Here is an 18745-nt window from a genome sequence, read left to right as displayed (position 1 = left end):
TGACTGGGATCCAACCTAATCTTTCATTCTCTCTGTTGTAGCAAACCTAAGAAATTTGAACCATATTTGGTGATATACACTTTGGATTGCGTTTTTACACCTTGAAATTCAAGTGCATCTATCTAATAACCCACCAAATCAATGGGTTTGTCTCCATAAGCCACTGATGTCTGGAGCACATAGTTCCTTTTCCAGAAACTTTCCTAAATATTCTTCCCCCACTAATTTGTAATGTGCCCCAGAGTCTATCATTTGTACTTCTATTCCATCCATAGTGATTCCACTAAACAGATGGCCTATCTCTCCTGACCCCAACCTCTCTTACTTCTAACAAAAAACATTTTGTACTTCTCTCTCTTCATCCAAAACATTAACATTCTTTTTTTCTTGTAAAGTATTAGCTTTCAATGACCCTTTGCATTTACACACTCTCACAAAGTGACCTTTAATTTAACATTTTATACTTACTTGACCTATGGCAGGGCAATTTAAACCAGTTGCTACGTGCATGAGGTAGAATACAACAATTCCCAACCCAAAATGGCTGCTGAACACATCCTGTTGACGAGGAGAAGATATCTAATCTAAGATGACTACTGTACACGTCAGTTAAATAATGTGGTTACACTGACAGTTCACATGCACACAATGACTCGTAATGTGAAAAATTCAGTAAATTTGGAAATGCCAGTCAGATGCGCAAAAGAACAAGTACACCATGCTGCCCCCTTCGTAAATTCCCTCTTGAGGTAACACTCCTTCCAGTCAATTGGGGCAGAATTCCTGCTGGTTCCCGATTCAACTATGAAGCACCACACATGTGTTCTGGTTGTCTCCAGTCTTACAGAGAATAAAGATGCTGTCACTTACCCGGGTAAGGGCAGCATCATGAAACATTGTCTGAACCCCAACTCTGTACTTTTTACTGTGCACTTGTACCTGATCATTCCAGAAGTCCACATGTGATAAAAATTCTGTAATGCTCAAAAACACACTGGAAATAACAGTAACCCCTACCAAAATATGGTGAGAGCCACACAAGCCACATGAACTGCTTGATTTGTCTCTCAGATTCATGCCAATGGAAAGTGTACTAACCTGAGGAAAACCCAAATCTACCTGTTTTTTTAGGTTTGCCTCTGGATCAAATTTGGTATATTGTTTCCTTTTTTGTAGTCCAATTTCACTCTGCAGGCAGATTAAAAAAAAACACAGAATACTTTATGTCCCATTACATAAAATACTTCCACCTACCACTGTTCAGTACACATATAATAAATACCTAAGCCCCTATTAATAATATGGCGCACTGCCCCGGATCACCAAGGCACACCTGGTGCTTGAGTACAGACAGGCTCAGTGACCTGTATTACAGTTAACACTCTGCTTCCACTGCATCTGTGAATTTATGCCTGCCCTAGGAGAAGGATATTCGTGAAAGGCAGAATGGCTGTCTCAAGGGCGTGGTCTGGCCCTAGGCACTGTGCTCCGTGACCGGGTGCGATCTCGGGGGAGGCGGCAGAGCTGACAGGACACGGGGACTGTTATCCCTGTTCTTGTGCCCTCCCTAGCCACTGGAGCTTGGACGACGGCCTGGAGACCCCCCTCAATAGGGACTACGATGCGTCCTTTGAGCCCGTGGACTGCAGATGGAGTGAAGACCACGGGCTCGATTAGTAAGTGGATGAGGCTTCATCGGCGGGCAGTGGGAACTCACCGGGAGGGCCTCAAGCGAGAACGCTGTGCCCCACAAGTGGGCAGAGGAAGAGACCCCGGACCCTTATGAGGTGGTGCCACGGTCTTGCACAACATCACAAACACAGACACGAGGAACACGAAACCCTAGCAGCGCACAGCCGAGACCTGGAGGGGAGGTCCGGCGTGGGGATGCCTCATGTTCTCCTGGGACATGAGCAGAGCCCGCAGCCCGTAACACACAGCATAATAACCGCAGGCTCGCTCAAAAGTCTGCACTGACCTGAGGCTGTACAGGGTCCCTCAAAGCAGAGGCTCTGTGGGTGCATACCGTGACCTTTGAGCCGCACTAGGAAGTCGCGGCCTACAATGAACGCAGCAGCCGCGGGCTTGATTATGTCGCATACAACGCCACGGTAATCTGCAGCGGGCCAGGAGGTGAGGCCCCACAGGAGGCTACTACACACACCAGGACAAAGAGGGGGACAGCGGCCGGCAACAGAGAGTCCAGACGTGGGCTCAATCAGTTCCAGTTTCATGTTAGGACTAGATCCTGACACTGCCCTCGATCACAGACAAACCTACGCCCCGTCATTTGAGGCACATTTTGCAGCACACATTACCAGAATCACGGCACAGGGGACAGAGGTACAGCTGTAGTACTCTCAGGCCCTGGGTTATTGGCAGGGCCCGCGAGTTGCCTTGTGAGTTGAGGCCACAAACCTGACCCCTCCTGCCCACCTCTGCCAGGCCTGCTAGCATGGGCAACACCCTCAGCGCCTTCAGAGTATTGCAGATCTTCCAAGCCAGATAGGGCCCTCTGTCCTCTACCAGTGTTTACCGGTCCTAAGCTTAACAGGGATCCCTTGGAGCCTCATTACTGTTTTCTCACTTCCACCACTGTGAACCAAGGGAGACAAGGGTTTATCAGGACGACCACATGGAGTCTGAATAATAAGGTCCTAAGTCTTTCAGGGGCAAGTGGAAAATTCTTATGATGGACCTGACGGTCTGTGAAGGAGATCACCCTTCTCAGGACACAAACCCTGGATTGAAATATTGCCACACCCTGTCTCCACCACCCAATGCCCGCTGATGCAGATGCAGAACTATGCTGTTCTTTAGGGGGTTCAAGGGTGCCCGACCTCGCCCAGCATTCATCTCTCCATTACTAGCCTCTGGAAAAATGGCGTAAGTCAGGAAGATCTGGGACCATGCCTACCAGCCTTTCAGGCACTCAAGAGACTTTCGGTCCCAGTGGGACACCTCATCCAGCCGGCACTTGGCGAGACGTGCCAAGAAGGTGGCACAGCAGGACACGGCAGCAGCGGCAAACCAGTGTTATTTGTTCGGAGCCTGGACTCACCCTGACATAGGAAATGCAGCCCCTGCGACATTCGACATTCAACATTGGATTCTGAGCTCCACCAACTTCATTACCTGGGCATTACCAAGGAAATGTCCCCAGTCAAATCATCGGGCAAATGGGCAGGCAAATCTACATGTCAATTGCTTTTCCCAGAAGCTGTCTCACAACCATGGCCAATTTCTTCCTCCACCCCCACCACAGACCTCAGTTCCACAGAAAACCCCGCCCAGATACTGCCATGGAGTGTATTCTACAGGAAATCTCCGTAGTAAGCCGCCTCCTGGAATCAATGGACACTAAAATCACAGACCTCTTGGTTGACTCCAAATCAACCCGAGCAGACAGTGCTGGCTTTCAGGATAAGGTCACGTATTTAGTTCATCATCTACACAACGTTGAAAATAGGATGGCGGACCTCCCGGATCACAAAATGGAGCTACAGTTCCTCAGCAATAAACTCACTGACTTGGAGGACCGAAGCGAAAAAACACAGAGGGGGCAGATATGAGGGCCTTCCTCTGCGACTTCATTCTCGTCCTCACAGGCCTCACTTTTTCTCCCCCTCTTGAATTTCAGTGAGCCCATAGGATTGGCCCCTTACACAACAATACTGTGGAGAGACCCCGTCCCATAATAGGATGCTTTCTACATCATGAACAAGTTCGCCAACTGTTTACGCCTGTGAGGACCCATGGCCCTTACCGACATGATGGTCAGGAGGTCCATAGTGTTGCAGACTTCTCCCGAGAGATGAATGAAAAAAGAAAGGCGTTCCTAGCTCTTAGACCCCAACTGCTCCATATGAATATTAAATTTGGACTATTCGAGCCGGCTATAATGTGGATTACCATGGATGGTAAATCTAGAGACTTCTTGGATCCTATATACTTGCGCTCTTTTGTGGACGGCCTTTCCACCCAACCTATGGATCAGGATCCCGCGGCCTCTTCAACAAACCACTTCTTGTCACGTGACTCTACCATACACACGAAGTCTGACCCTAGTGACTTCTCCGTATATCCTGGGATGCACAAAACGGGTAGATTCCTGGACTGACCACCAAGATCTCAAGACGGAGTGATGTGGCCCTTCAGGAAGTGGTGGACATTACCCAGGGGCCGCCTGGGGACAGAGATAAGTCACGGTCCCCTCTGAAACCTTTGCCCCCAGCTGACTGACAGCATAACTGGCCTCTTATGGGGAGCTGCTGGCAGGTATTTCTAGTGCCCCTACTGGATACCCAGACTGTTTATCGGCAGAACGATAAGTACCACGTATGTTCGTCTCTTCTATTACCATAGAATGCCATATCATTGTTACTTTTGTTTCCATTGCTGCTGTTGTTATTGTTGTTTATAAGCAAATCACCTACTGGACTGGAGACGTTCCCCCCAACCTACCCATGACCCCATTCCTGCAGTTCTAGGATCCAACAGTTAGCGATCAAAATGGGTCCATCCACCACTATGTTGCGTCCCTGCTGATCAATATCGTAGTACGGTTCCACACCCATAACTGTGTTAAACATCTCAGTGATCAAGGCCCTATTCTAATATTCAGGGTGGAGGGAATAACACATATCCGCAGTAAATAGTGAGCCACCAATAACCAAAGCACAATTGCACATGAAAACCAAAGCAGAGAATTGACCTGGTTGAAACACCATGAGATAGTGCCCCTCATACGGTTTGCCCTGGTTAGGCTATGCCTCCCATCGTCATTAGCAGCTGACGCCCTGAGGGCTCTCTCTATCCCTTCCCACATATGTCCCCGTGTATCCACCTCTATATCCCCGCTACTCCGCCTCCCTTATTACCATCCTAGTGGGCTTCCAAATATGCATCTGCTACTTTGAGCACACCTAGAGATCCCTTTCTTTTCAATAATGCCCAGATCAAAGATGTCCTATGTTCTTAACGCTGAGTCCTGGGGGTACGTCTGGGCATCAGTCAGGAGCCTCCCCACTATCCTTTCCCCTCCCAACTCTGGGAATGCTATGTTACAATTTTTTCCCTGCTGGCTCTTTGCCCTCCCATCTCTTGGGCACGCCCGGCCGCGGATCTCATAGAGTTAGACCCGCGGTTTATAGAAGTTAGGCTCACATACGTTATACCTTTTAACCCGGACACAGGTCTGGACGGTCCTCTCTTCATCCCTCTTGAGCTGTGTCCGTCTCTCTCTTCTCTTATTCTCTCTTAGTTTTGTTTTGTCGCCTCTTCCCTTTCTCTCTCCGCTTTTCCCCTCCTCCCGTGTTAGGTCCTACGCTCTTGGGCATGACCGCGGGCCCCCTCTCCCGGCCCTACCTCCCCCTTCCTGCTCTCCCTGCATTGCACACCACCTTGACATATATAGCCAGAATGGCCCCGTCCCACCTCATGCATCCGATAGTGCCAGTTCTATCCCCGCAAGGCCGCGTGACAGTTTTGGATATGGGAACTGCCCTCCCACCAATGATAGTATCATGGAACATTCATGGCCTTACACAGTACATCAAAAGAGGAAATAGTCCTATCTTACTTGCAATCCAAACATGCAGATGCTGCCCTATTGCAGGAAACACACTTGTCCTCCTCAGAATCCAAAAAACTTAATCGGGCCTGGGTGGGCCACATACTATATAGCAGCAGTCAACCGTCCACTTCGGGAGGCTCCTGATCAACGTGCAGATGTGGGGTGGCGATCCTCCTTCGTCGCTCTTTGCAATTCAAGGTGCTCAAGTCATGGACCGATCCTGAGGGTAGATACACCCTCACCAAATTCAGGCTTGGGGATCACACACTTTGCATAGGATCCGTTTACGCCCCCACCGGTTCTAAGCACTCATTCTTTTTACATAGCAATCGTCTCCTGGCTGAGATTTGGGCCTCTCACTACCTTCTGGGTGGGGATTGGAACTTGGCTCGAGACGCGATTCTGGGCTAAACAGGAAGATTAGATATTGGTAACAATGCAGAGTGAGCCCTATGGGGGAATGTAATGGCGAACCATAGGCTGGTGGACCACTGGCACCTCTCTCATCCACTTGACCATGAATACACCTTTATTTCGTCTGTCCGACGAACACAGTCTCGGCTGGACTATTTCATTACCGTCCATAAAATGATTCCCATGGTTCGGGACTTCCAGATTCTGGAGGCAGCACTATTGGACTATGCCCCAGTGCTCATAACACTAGAATTAGGTCTGGCTTCTCCAGGCCGTAAACCATGGCGCCTGAATGTATTACGATATCTAACACCAGAGGGCACGAACCAACCCCTTGCCCACATCTCTACCTATCTAACTGACAACAAAGGCTCGGTCCCCTTCCCTCGGGTTTTATGGGCTGTGGCGAAAGCAACAATTAGAGGACAACTTATGAGAGATGCTGCCCTCGCTAATGCCCAGAGACTTTCCTGTAGGCAGGAACTAGAGGGTATGATAGTAACGCGTGCCTACGAACACACTACAAACCCACCCTAACCACGCATTGTAACCTCAAAAAGGCAAAAATGGAACTTAATGCCCTCTATACCTCCCAGGCAAAATATGCACTACAAAGGATGAAAGGCAGACATTATGAGCAGGGTGAAAAGGCAGGACGATTGTTGGCAGCCCAGCTGTGCCAGCAGGAGGCAGCTTTAGCAACCCCAGCCATTTGTGACATCGACAATACGGTCCTCACGCACCTGCAGACAATCGCTGATGCATTTGGACGCTTCTACCAGACCCTATACACGCCCAAAACCGCAACGGATCATGATCGCCTAGTGGAGTTCTTTGAAAAGGCTCGCATCCCTAGTCTCACAGCAGAGGGCAGGGCTCTGTTAGAAGGAGAAATTAGCAGAGAAGAGGTTTTGCAAGCCATTTCCAATATACCGTACCACAAGGCTCACGGGGAGGATGGTTTCCCAGTGGAGTTTTACAGATGGACAGGACAGGAAACGGTGGACTCCTTATATGAAGCATTCCAGGGCATGGAACGGACATGCTCTCTGAACCCTCATTCCAATAGGGCATCCTTAGTCGTCCTGCCGAAGCTTGGGAAGGACCCCTTACTATTTGGCAGCTACCGTCCCATTTCCCTCCTCAATGGAGATGTCAAGATACTGGCTAGCATCTTGGCGATCCATCTCAAAAAGGTCATACCATCCCTTATTCATCACACCCAGGTAGAATTTGTGCCAGGCGATAAGAAACCACCTTCGTTCCCTAGTGTATACACTCTGGACTACTAAGGATTCCAGGGAAGAGGCCGTGGCCCTCTCCCTTTATGCCGAGAAAACCTTCAATAGAATAGAATGGTGGTATCCCTTTGAAACTGAGCCGCTTCGGATTAGGGACAGCTTTATCAAAAAAGTACATTGGCTGTATGACTCGCCCACAGCACAAGTAAACTACGGGGGATTCCTCTCCGATGTGTTCCCAGTTAACCGTTTGATGATACAGGACTGCCCTCTGCCTTCACTGCTATTCCTCTTGGCTGTTGAACCATTAGCAGTGCTAAAAGACAGATCCCCATCCATAGCCCGCATCACTATCCCGGGAGGCCGTTCTATATACCTATATACCGATGACATCTTACTTACGCTCACTGACCTCGCTCACTCCCTCCCAGCACTACGTGCTACCCACACAGAATTTGAAGCAATATCGGCTTATAAAATTAACTGGGATAAAAGCGAAGCCCTACCTCTATCCCTGGTGACCACAAGTGCAGCTATAACAGCTTTCCCCATCTCGTGGAAACAGTCACAACTCAAATATCTAGGAATCCTTAATCACAGGGGCCTGGAGCAGATGGTACAGGACAATATGGAGCCCTTGTTAGTTCGCACCCAACAAGACTTTGCAAAATGTTCCCAACTGGGTCTCTCCCCTTTGGGGAGGATACAGGCCATTCGTATGGTTACTTTACCACGATACACATACGTCCTTGGGATGTTACCATTGTTGGTGCCCCTGCCAATGCTCAGGAAGGTAGATACCTGTATACGTAAATTCATGTGGAGTTCAATGCAACCGTGGCTCTCCAAAGCTACACTCCTGGCACGGAGAGAATGTGGAGACTTAGGATTGACTTCTGTGGAACACTCTGCACTGGCGCTTCAGCTATCTCAGTTGACTTACCTACTCCCGGAAACGCTGGACCCACCACAGTGGTTAAGGACAGAATGATGAATCTCGAGTAAGTCCAGAGACCTGGATGAGCTATACGGCATCAAGACCCCTCCACCCCAACCCGCGCACCCGGTGATGCAAGCCACGGCACACTCTTGGTGCCGGGCTCACTGTCTTCTAGGAGAGGACCCTCTGATCCACGCACATTCACCACTTTGGGGCAGCACCAGCTTAATGATAGGGCGGGTGGCGTTCGACTGGGAGGGCTGGAGGACTAGAGGCATTATAACTATTTACCAGCTTTCCGCTAACGGTACGTTTAAGCCGTTACTGACACTATAGACTGAGTTCGGACTATCTACTCATTACTCTTGGACCCCTTTCCTTTGGTTTGTGAACGGCTGAGCTAAAAAATGCGTCCCCCCATTCGTTCCTTCCTCCCTTTCCCATCCCCCCTTTCCTCATCCACCTCTGCTACTCCCACCCACCCACGGTCATCCTATCTATGTCTATCTCCCCCTATCTTTCCTCTTCTTTTCCTTACTCTCTCCCTCTTCCCTCTCCCTCCCAGAATCTTCTTGTTCTCCCCTTTCTTCTCCTGTTTTCTCTTTCTTCACTCTCCTCCTTTCTCGTTCTACCTCTCCCTTCCCCCCACCGTCCTCTCCCCTATCTACTTCCTCACTCCCAGACCCTCCTTCCCACTTCCTCTCTTCCACTGTATGTTCCTATAGGCATGTCTCCATTTATACCCCCATATCAACATTCTTTTCTTATGTTTGTTCTCTCTTCCTAGAACCTCACCCCTCTATTTCCATTTATATCCTTTTCTCCTTCCGCTACATTATGGATCATGACCGTCGACATTGTCCTCATTATGGCTGTTGCATGTTATTTCCCTCTCCCGGTATTGCAGGTTCAGAGGTCCCTATGGTATCTATTGTCCCCATGCCATATTCACTCCTTTCTCCATCCTGTGGTACTCCACTGAGAACCCCAACCATCAGCGGTCATGGATCCTCCATTTCTGCTCCCTCCACATGAAGAGACAGAATAGTAACTTGTCGACTGCAATAGATAAAAGGCCTGGCATTTAGCGTTGTACCCTCACTGCTGACTGAGGCCGGTAATGATACACCTATAGAGTACAATTTTTCTTTCATGGTCGGTAATAGGTAAGAACCAGAATCGCTGACATATGATGCTATACGTAAATCGCTTAACGATATAGCATATGGAGTGTTATCACATGTCTGGGGTCCTGGCGACTACCACTATTATGGCTCTTATGTACTGTGCTGTTGACGAAGGCTTCTTATTTTCCTCTGTAATGTCAATACAATGCTAGCTGTTATTTTACTGTTACTGCTCTTTAATAAAGAAATATGAAACAGAATGGCTGTCTCAAGCCCCGGACATCCTTTCTTCCTGCAGATGGCAACTGGCTTACATTTGAAATGGGGGACATTGATCCCCTGCAGGACAGTGCAATACGTGACTGCATCCACCTGCAGATGGATGTCTGTGGGTCTTGGGGGTATGCACTGACTCCCTGTAACCCAGTCAGTGTGCCTTCCTGTTAGAAATGGGGTCTTTGGTTGGAAGTCAGGTTATCCCCTGTCCAAGCAAGGACCCTCACTCTAGTCAGGGTAAGTCACACACAATCCAAATTATCCTGTGCCCCCCCTCTGGTAGCTTGGCACTGAGCAGTCGGGCTTCACTTAGAACACCACAAAAATACATCACACAGTGCTTAGAAAAATATGTAATATTTATCTGTATAAATGCCGGTCAGAATGATTAAAATGCAAGAAGAATATGTTGAAATATCACTGTAAAAGTCATTTAAAGTGTCTCTTAAAAATAACAAGTGTCTCTTGCAGTACAAAGTACCTTGTTTGCGTTCAAAAATCCTCGCAAGGGACCACAGAGGAGGAGATGCATGGAAAACGGAGAGGTGTGCATCGGTTTCACCCCTTCGCACACAGACTTGCATCGTTATTTTCCACGCAGGAAAGACGTTTTCCGGTGCACAGACTTGGATCGTCTTTGGGTTGCGGGGTTTTCAGACGCCCCAGGGACGATGTGTGGAATCCTGGGCTTGCGTAGTGAAATCACAGGTGCTGCGTCGATCCTGTGAGCGTTGTCGAAATTTGATCCGCACGGCAGGAGCTGCGTCGATTCCTCTCAGGAAGTTGGGCTGCGTCTTTCCAGCTCGGCTTGCGTCGATCCAGTAGGGCCATGCGTCGAAGTTCCTATCGCAACGCTGGCGCTGCGTCAATCCTCCATCTGGCTGCGTCGATCCTCCAACTGGCTGCGTCATTCCGGTTCGGCGTGCAGTGAATTTTTCACCATAATGCTGGCTGTGCATTGTTTTTGGCAGGTGGTGCATCAAATTTTTACTGTGCGGGGAATCCGGTTGCAGGAGTGAAGTCTTTTTGATCTTGAGACTTCAGGAAACAGGAGGCAAGCTCTATCCAAGCCCAAACAATATATGAGGGTAGCCCTAATGCTATCCTATGAAAGGAGCAGGCCCCACAGCAGTGTAAAATGAATTTAGGAGTTTTACACTACCAGGGCATATAGAACACACATGTTCATGTCCTACCTTTTACCTACATAGTACCCTGCACTATGGGCTACCTAGGGGTGGCTTATATGTAGAAAAAGGGGAGCTTAAGGCTTGGCAATTACTTTTGAATGCCAAGTCGAAGTGGCAGGGGGCTACTTATGTGGGTGGCACAACCAGTGCTGCAGCACACTACTGTAGTAGCATTTAATTTACAGGCCCTGTGCACATCTAGTTGTAGGAAAGTAACATCTTGCCTGGCATGTTACCCCCATTTTTACATGTTTGTCAGTTTAGTTTTTGACTGTCTCACTGGGATCCTGCTAGCCAGGACCCCAGTGCTCATAGTTTGTGGCCTGAATGTGTGTACCTGTGTAGTGACTAACTGTGTCACTGAGGCTCTGCTAATCAGAACCTCAGTGCTTATGCTCTCTCTGCCTTTAAAATTGTCACTATAGGCTAGTGACCATTTTGACCATTTCTAATTGGCACACTGGAACACCCTTATAATTCCCTAGTATATGGTACCTAGGTACCCAGGGTATTGGGGTTCCAGGAGATCCCTATGGGCTGCAGCATTTCTTTTTCCACCCCATAGGGAGCTCAGACAAACCTTAACACAGGCCTGCCACTGCAGCCTGAGTGAAATAACGTCCACGTTATTTCACAGCCATTTTACACTGCACTTCAGTAACTTATAAGTCACCTATATGTCTAACCCTCACTTAGTGAAGGTTAGGTGCAAAGTTACTAAGTGTGAGGGCACCCTGGCACTAGCCAAGGTGCCCCCACATAGTTCAGGCCAATTTCACCATTACACGCGTGCACTACATATAGGTCAATACCTATATGTGGCTTCACAATGGTAACTCCGAATATGGCCATGTAACATGTCTAAGATCATGGAATTATCCCCCCATCCCAAATCTGGTATTGGAGGCCAATCCCATGCATCCCCGGGGCTCCACTATGGACCATGGGTACTGCCAAATCAGCTCTCTGGGGTTTTCTCTGCAGCTACCGCTGCTGCCACCCCACAGACAGGGTTCTGCCCTCCTGGGTTCTGGGCAGCCCAGTCCCAGGAAGGCAGAACAAAGGATTTCCTCTGAGAGAGAGTGTTACACCCTCTCCCTTTTTGAAATAGGTGTTAAGGGCTGGGGAGGAGGAGCCTCCCTCCAGCCTCTGGAAATGCTTTGAAGGGCACAGATGGTGCACTCCTTGCATAAGCCAGTCTACACTGGTTCAGGGAACCCCCAGTCCCTGCTCTGGCGCTAAACTGGGCAAAGGAAAGGGGAGTGACCACTCCCCTGCCCACCACCACCCCAGGGGTGGTGCCCAGAGCCCCTCCAGTGTGTCTCAGACCTCTGCCATCTTGAATCCAGAGGTGTGAGGGCACACTGGAGGCCTCTGAGTGGCCAGTGCCAGCAGGTGATGTCAGAGACCCCTCCTGATAGGTGCTTACCTCCCTAGGTGGCCAATCCTCCTCTGAGGGCTTTTTAGGGTCTCTCCAGTAGGCTTTACCTCAGATAACAAATTGCAAGAATTCACCAGAGTTCCTCTGCACCTCTCTCTTCAACTTCTGCCAAGGATCGACAGCTGACTGCTCCAGGACACCTGCAAAACTGCAACACAGTAGCAGGCTTTCTCGACTCTTTCCTGGTGGTGCATGCTCTGAGGGCTGTCTGCCTTCACCCTGCACTGGAAGCCACGAAGAAATCTCCAGTGGGTTCCCCCTACTGCAGCAGGCACCAAACTTCAGCGTCACCAGTACTCTGGGACCCCTCTCATCCTGACGAGTGTGGCCCCTGGAACACAGGTGGTGGACCCAAGTGACCCAGACTGTCCAGTGGTCTAGTGGTCCAACTGTCCAAATTTGAAGGAGGAAAGTTCTTGCCTCCCCTCTCCAGACAGTAATCCTGTGCAATGCGTGAACTGCAGCTGCTAGCGCTTCTGTGCACTTTTGCAACGAATCCTTCGTGCACAGCCAAGCACAGGTCCCCAGCACTCCGTCCTGCATTGCTCAACTCGCTGAGTTCTGAGTTGACCTCCAGCTTCATGGGACCCTCTTTTGTAGTGTTGAGACGACTGCTGTGCTCAGTCTTCTTGAACCCATGTTCAAGGACTTCTGCGGGTACTGCCTTCTTGTGCGTGGGCTCTCTGTGTTGCTGAGGTCCACTTCTGTCTCCTCTCCCAAGTGGCGACATCCTTGTCCTTTCTGGGCCCGGACAGCACCCTTTTTCTTCAACTGCGATCTTTGCAGCTAGCAAGGCTTGTTTGCGGTCTTTTTCCAAGGAAACAACTCTGCATCCTCCAGCACTCTGTGGGGCACCTTTTGCACAAAGGAGAAGTTCCTAGCAACTTTCGTTGTTGCAGAATCTTCAGCTTTTTCCATCCGGAGGCAGCCATTTTGTACCTTCATCCGGGGTTTAGTGGGCTCCTAACCCCCCTGGACACTTTTACGACTCTTGGACTTAGTCCCCTTCCTTTTCAGGTCTTCAGGTCCAGGAATCCATCTTCAGTGATTTTCACTCTGTTGTGGTCTTTGCAGAATCCTCTATCATGAGTTTAGTGTGTTTCTAGGGAAGTAGTAGCACTTTATGCCTACTTTTCAGGGTCTTAGGGTGGGGTATCTTGGGCACCCTTAGTGTTTTCTTACACTCCCAGTGACCCTCTACACACTACACTAGCCTAGGGGTCTATTCGTGGTTCGCATTCCAATTTCTTAGTATATGGTTTGTGTTGCCCCTAGGCCTATTGCATTCTATTATATTCTACAGTGTTTGCACTACTTTCTGACTGTTTTACTTACCTGATTTTGTGTGTATTTTGTGTATTTTACTTTACTTCTAAGGGAGTATATCCTCTGAGATATTTTTGGCACATTATCACTAAAATAAAGTAACTTTATTTTTAGTAAACCTGAGTATTGTGTTTTTAATGATATAGTACCTATGTGATATAAGTGGTATAGTAGGAGCTTTGCATGTTTCCTAGTTCAGCCTAAGCTGCTCTGCTATATCTACCTCTATCAGCCTAAGCTGCTAGAACACTACTAATCTACTAATAAGGGATCACTGGTCCTGGGACAGGGTGTAAGTACCATCAGGTACCCACTATAAGCCAGGCCAGCCTCCTACAGGTATGCACCTATGAGGAGGGATCTCTGACGTCACCTGCTGGTACTGGCCACTTAGTGCCCCCACACCTCTGAAAATAGGATGGATGGCAGAGGTCTGAGACACACTGGAGGAGCTCTAGGCACCACCCTTGGGGAGGTGATGGACAGGGGAGTTGTCACTCACCTTTCCTTTGTCCAGTTTCATGCCAGAGCAGGTAAAGTGTGCAGAGTCCTAAAGTCACCAAAAATGAGGTCAGAAAAATAGGAGGAGGAATGCAGAAAGTTTGGGGGTGACCCTGCAGAAAGGCCATTTCCAACACTTAAAATGGCCTCCCTGCCTGTGCACCGGTTTTTATAACGCAGCAGAGCCACACAATGGAAACAAGGAACTGTCGATTTAAGTTTAAAGCAGCACTGCATGTGCACAGGTTCAATCTGTATTAGGGAAAGGATCTTACAAGCAACAGTAAGTAAAAAAGGAAGCTCTGACACGTTGTGCGTCCTGAGCAATTTTGATAACACAGTCCCTAATGTCCTTTCATTCTCACCTTACCCAATCCTCTCCTGGAAATCAGATGTTCTATCCACTCTGGTGTTTCTAGGCTATTTGCTTCCCTTTTCCTTCTCACATATTTATAAATATCTGGTTTCTCACCATCCCATGTTTATATAGGTTCCAATCCCGGTCCATCACCAAACATGCTGCAGACAGTTCTTGGCATCAGCTCTGTCACAGCACAAACCTTTGGATATTGGCAGAGAGCATTTGTCTCATCAACTCTTGACCCAGGAATCCTCTGCTTCCCCTGGGCCAATTCATGGCTTTCCTCTGTTTTGTGGAGACCCTTAGGATGCAGGAGGTAGGGACTGTGGGTATAGACTTACCAGTCACAGCTTCCCTCTGGTAAGTGTCAGCCTATGGCAAGTGGTGGATTACCATCTGATATTCCTCCATCATCTGCTGTCTCCAGTCCTGGGAGGGAGGAGGAAGCAGGGAGCGTGGGCACCGTAGGGCTTCACAGCACTCTGACGTCACTGCAGTGAATGACTGGTACATATTTATCTATTCATACTAACGATTTCATGTAGAAGTTGTGCACTGCAAAGAAGTGCTGCATGTTGTGGTTTGCTTGCACACTGCACGTACTGATTTGCACTGCCACTACCTGGCCATCAATTTTGTTTCATGGGTTTGTATCTTACTGCTGCTGATTATATCACACTTTCTGCCTTTAGGACACTGTTTATCACGGGACACTCCAGGGCCTTCTCGCATAGAGTCCTGCCCCATGGACTGGCTCTACAGTGGAAACAAATGTTTTTTCTTCTCAGAGATGTATCGAAAGGAAGGGGACTGGGACGAGAGCCAGAGGTTCTGCTCCTCACACAACGGGTCCCTCGCTCTCTTCAACACCCAGGAGGACCTGGTAAGGACAAACAAGCGAACAGTATATTTAGGACCACTTACCTGCATTCAAAGCTGTGTAGGATGTTTGGGCCCCTAGGCAGTAGCAATTTGTTGACCTACCAACTCAATCCTTGCTCACCCATTCTCTCCCACTACCGGCATTTGGTAACACACTCTTTTATGAACAATTTGGTGTTTCTAGTCAGGGTTTTAAGCAAGTTTGTATAATGAATAAACATCCTTTCAGCAACACTGCCCCCACCCCCCAAAAAATCTTAAAACACAATTGCTTGCTTTTTGCTTGCACTATCATTGACTTTGTGATATATTTATTACTTCACATCTGAAGTTTAGTTTATTGACATAGGAAGTTGAGCTGTGAACTATGCAAAGAGAGAAGAACTCACCAACTTGCAATGTTTGCAGAAATGTTGTTAACAGTTAATTTTATTTATGTACTATCCCAGGTCATGTTGACCCCAAAAAGAAACATGGGATCCACCCTTGGATTGGAAACACTTTGATAATACCTATACGAAATCGAACCTGGGCTACTATTTTAGACAGTGTGTTAAGCTAAGATGGCCTTTCCTATACCTCATGTCTTGTTCCCTGTCCCTGTGAGGTTGTTTCCACCGCCTTCAGGACCCCATGTGTCATTCTTCACCGAAACACTCTGGTGTCCAGGTAGCTCACCACAACCACTGATGTTTGATGGACCCTTCAGAAGCACTTACCCTAAACCATGGCTACACGCTATAGCAGGAAGTCAGCTAGGGGCACAAGATAGGTCTTGAGAGTGTCTCTTCAAACATCTCTGGGTTTGAAAGGGAACCAACACTGGAAAAAGGGGACCAGGCCAGGTGGAGTGCAAGGACAGAAGAGGCAAGTCTTCAGGAATGATCAGTAGGCTAAGTTAGCAAGATACAGCAATATTCTTTGCTGAAGGAAGGAGTCAAGTATACCACTCACCTCATACTCTGGCATCCCCCATACCCACTGAAGAAGGAGGAGAAGCACATAGTGACGGATTTAGGAAAACCAGATGGAGGCGCCAGAGAGCAGGAAGAGTACAGCTTAGAGCAACAGAACTGACCACCATGGAAACTGTTAGGATGCAATGAAAAATATTCTCAGATATGGTGTTGAAAACTAGAAGAAGCAAACATTTTCTTGGTGACCACATCTTATCTAAAACATAGATCTTGGAGTAAAACATTTCCATATCTCTTATGATCTCTCTTTGCTTCAACATGTTGAATGACATACTTGTGTATCTCCTGTGATGAGAGGTAAAAGTGAAAAAGTGATAAAATGATAAGAGATAAGAGTAAAGAGCATTGTCTGACATAAATATATTGTCCTAAATAATGTTTACAAATGTACTGTCCCATTGGACGTTGTAGGAGGCTGGCCTGGCTTGTAGTGGGTACCAGAGGTACTTACACCTTGTGCCAGTTCCAGTTATCCCTTATTAGTGTAGAAGAGGTGTTTCTAGCAGCTTAGGCTGATACAAGGTAGCTATGGCAAAGCAGCTTAGGCTGAACTAGGAGACATGTAAAGCTCCTACTATACCACTGGTGTCATATGCACAGTATCATAAGAAAACACAATACACAGAAGTACTAAAAATAAAGGTACTTTATTTTTATGACAATATGCCAAAAGTATCTCAGTGAGTACCCTCAGTATGAGGATAAGTTATATACACAAGATATATGTACACAAACCAAAATTATGCAGGTAATAGTAAGAAAAGTAATGCAAGCAGTGTAAAGTTACAGTAGATTGCAATAGGAGCACATAGGTATAGGGGCAACACAAACCATATACTACAGAAGTGGAATGCGAACCACAAATGGACCCCATACCTATGTGAGCTTGTAAGGGGTCACTGGGAATGTAAGAAAACAGTGAGGGTTAGAAAAATAGCCCACCCCAAGTCCCTGAAAGGTAGGTGTAAAGTGCACCTACTACCCCCAGAGAGCACAGAAGCCGTGATAGGGGGATTCTGCAGGAAGAACAAACACCAGCAATGCAACAACAGTGGATTTCCGGACCTGAGTACCTGTAAGACAAGGGGACCAAGTCCAATAGTCGCGACAGTGTCGAGAGTGGGCAGGAGCCCAGGAAATGCCAGCTGAGGGTGCAAGGAAGCTGCCACCTGTTGGAAGAAGCTTGGAGTTCTGCAAGAAAGAAGAGGACTAGGAACTTCCCCTTTGGAGGATGGAGGTTCCACGTCGCGATGAAGCTTGCAGAGGTGTTCCCACGCAGAAAGACCGCAATCAAGCCTTGCTAGTTGCAAGGGTTGCGGTTAGGGTTTGGGATGCTGCTGTGGCCCAGGAGGGACCAGGATGTCGACACTTGGATGAGGAGATAAAGGGGGCGCCCAGCAAGGCAGGGAGCCCTCACAGAAGCAGGCAGCACCCGCAGAAGTACCTGAACAGGCACCTGGAGGAAGAGTGAACCGGAGTCCACGCGAAGTCACAAAAGGGAGTACCACGACACCGGAGGACAACTCAGAAGGTTGTGCACTGCAGGTTAGAGTGTCGGGGACCCAGGCTTGGCTGTGCAGGAAGGAAATCCTGGAAGAGTGCACAGGAGCCGGAGCAGCTGCAAATCACGTGGTACCCAGCAATGCAGTCTAGCGTTGGGAGGCAAGGACTTACCTCCACCAAACTTGGACTGAAGAGTCACTGGACTGTGGGAGTCACTTGGACAGAGTTGCTGAGTTCCAGGGACCACGCTCGTCATGCTGAGAGGGGACCCAGAGGACCGGTGATGCAGTCTTTTGTTGCCTGCGGTTGCAGGGGGAAGATTCCGTCGACCCACTGGAGATTTCTTCAGAGCTCCTGGTGCAGAGAGGAGGCAGGCTACCCCCAGAGCATCCACCACCTGGAAACAGTCTAGAAAGTGGGCAGGATGAAGCGATACAAGGTTGCTAGTAGGCGTCTTGCTACTTTGTTGCGGTTTTGTAGGCGTCCTGAGCAGTCAGAGGTCGATCCTTTGGCAGGTTTGGCTACCTAGGAAGGAGGATTGGCTACCAAGAGAGGTAAGAGCCTATCAGAAGGAGTCTCTGACGTCACCTGCTGGCACTGGCCACTCAGATGGCAGATGGTCTGGGACACACTGGAGGAGCTCTGGGCACCTCCCCTGGGAGGTGCAGGTCGGGGGGGTGGTCACTCCCCTTTCCTTTGTCCAGTTTCGCGCCAGAGCAGGGCTGGGGGATCCCTGAACCGGTGTAGCCTTTCTTATGCAGAGATGGGCACCATCTGTGCCCATCAAAGCATTTCCAGAGGCTGGGGGAGGCTACTCCTCCCAGCCTTCACACCTATTTCCAAAGGGAGAAGGTGTAACACCCTCTCTCAGAGGAAATCCTTTGTTCTGCCTTCCTGGGCCAGGGCTGCCTGGACCCCAGGAGGGCAGAAACCTGTCTGAGGGATTGGCAGCAGCAGCAGCTGCAGTGAAGACCCCGGAGAGGCAGTTTGG

At 48.7% G+C, this 18745-nt stretch overlaps 1 protein-coding gene across 5 annotated transcripts in view; it reads left to right on the top strand.

Annotated features, from left to right (window-relative positions):
- The window catches only part of LOC138283048 (C-type lectin domain family 2 member L-like), a 733614-nt gene that overhangs the window by 251895 nt on the left and 462974 nt on the right, over positions 1-18745 (top strand). For all 5 annotated transcript variants that reach the window (XR_011201039.1, XM_069221186.1, XM_069221187.1 and 2 more), the window contains one exon: positions 15085-15275. Coding sequence is in view for 4 of the 5 variants with exons in the window: in XM_069221186.1 (XP_069077287.1) it covers positions 15085-15275 (191 nt within the window). In the remaining variant the exon portion in view is untranslated. The remainder of the gene's footprint in view (positions 1-15084; positions 15276-18745) is intronic.

This window comes from Pleurodeles waltl, chromosome 2_2, assembly GCF_031143425.1.
Source record: "Pleurodeles waltl isolate 20211129_DDA chromosome 2_2, aPleWal1.hap1.20221129, whole genome shotgun sequence".
NCBI classification, from domain to species: Eukaryota; Metazoa; Chordata; class Amphibia; order Caudata; family Salamandridae; genus Pleurodeles; species Pleurodeles waltl.
Note: the sequence above shows the minus strand (reverse complement) of the source record. Positions and strands in the feature narration are given on the sequence as shown.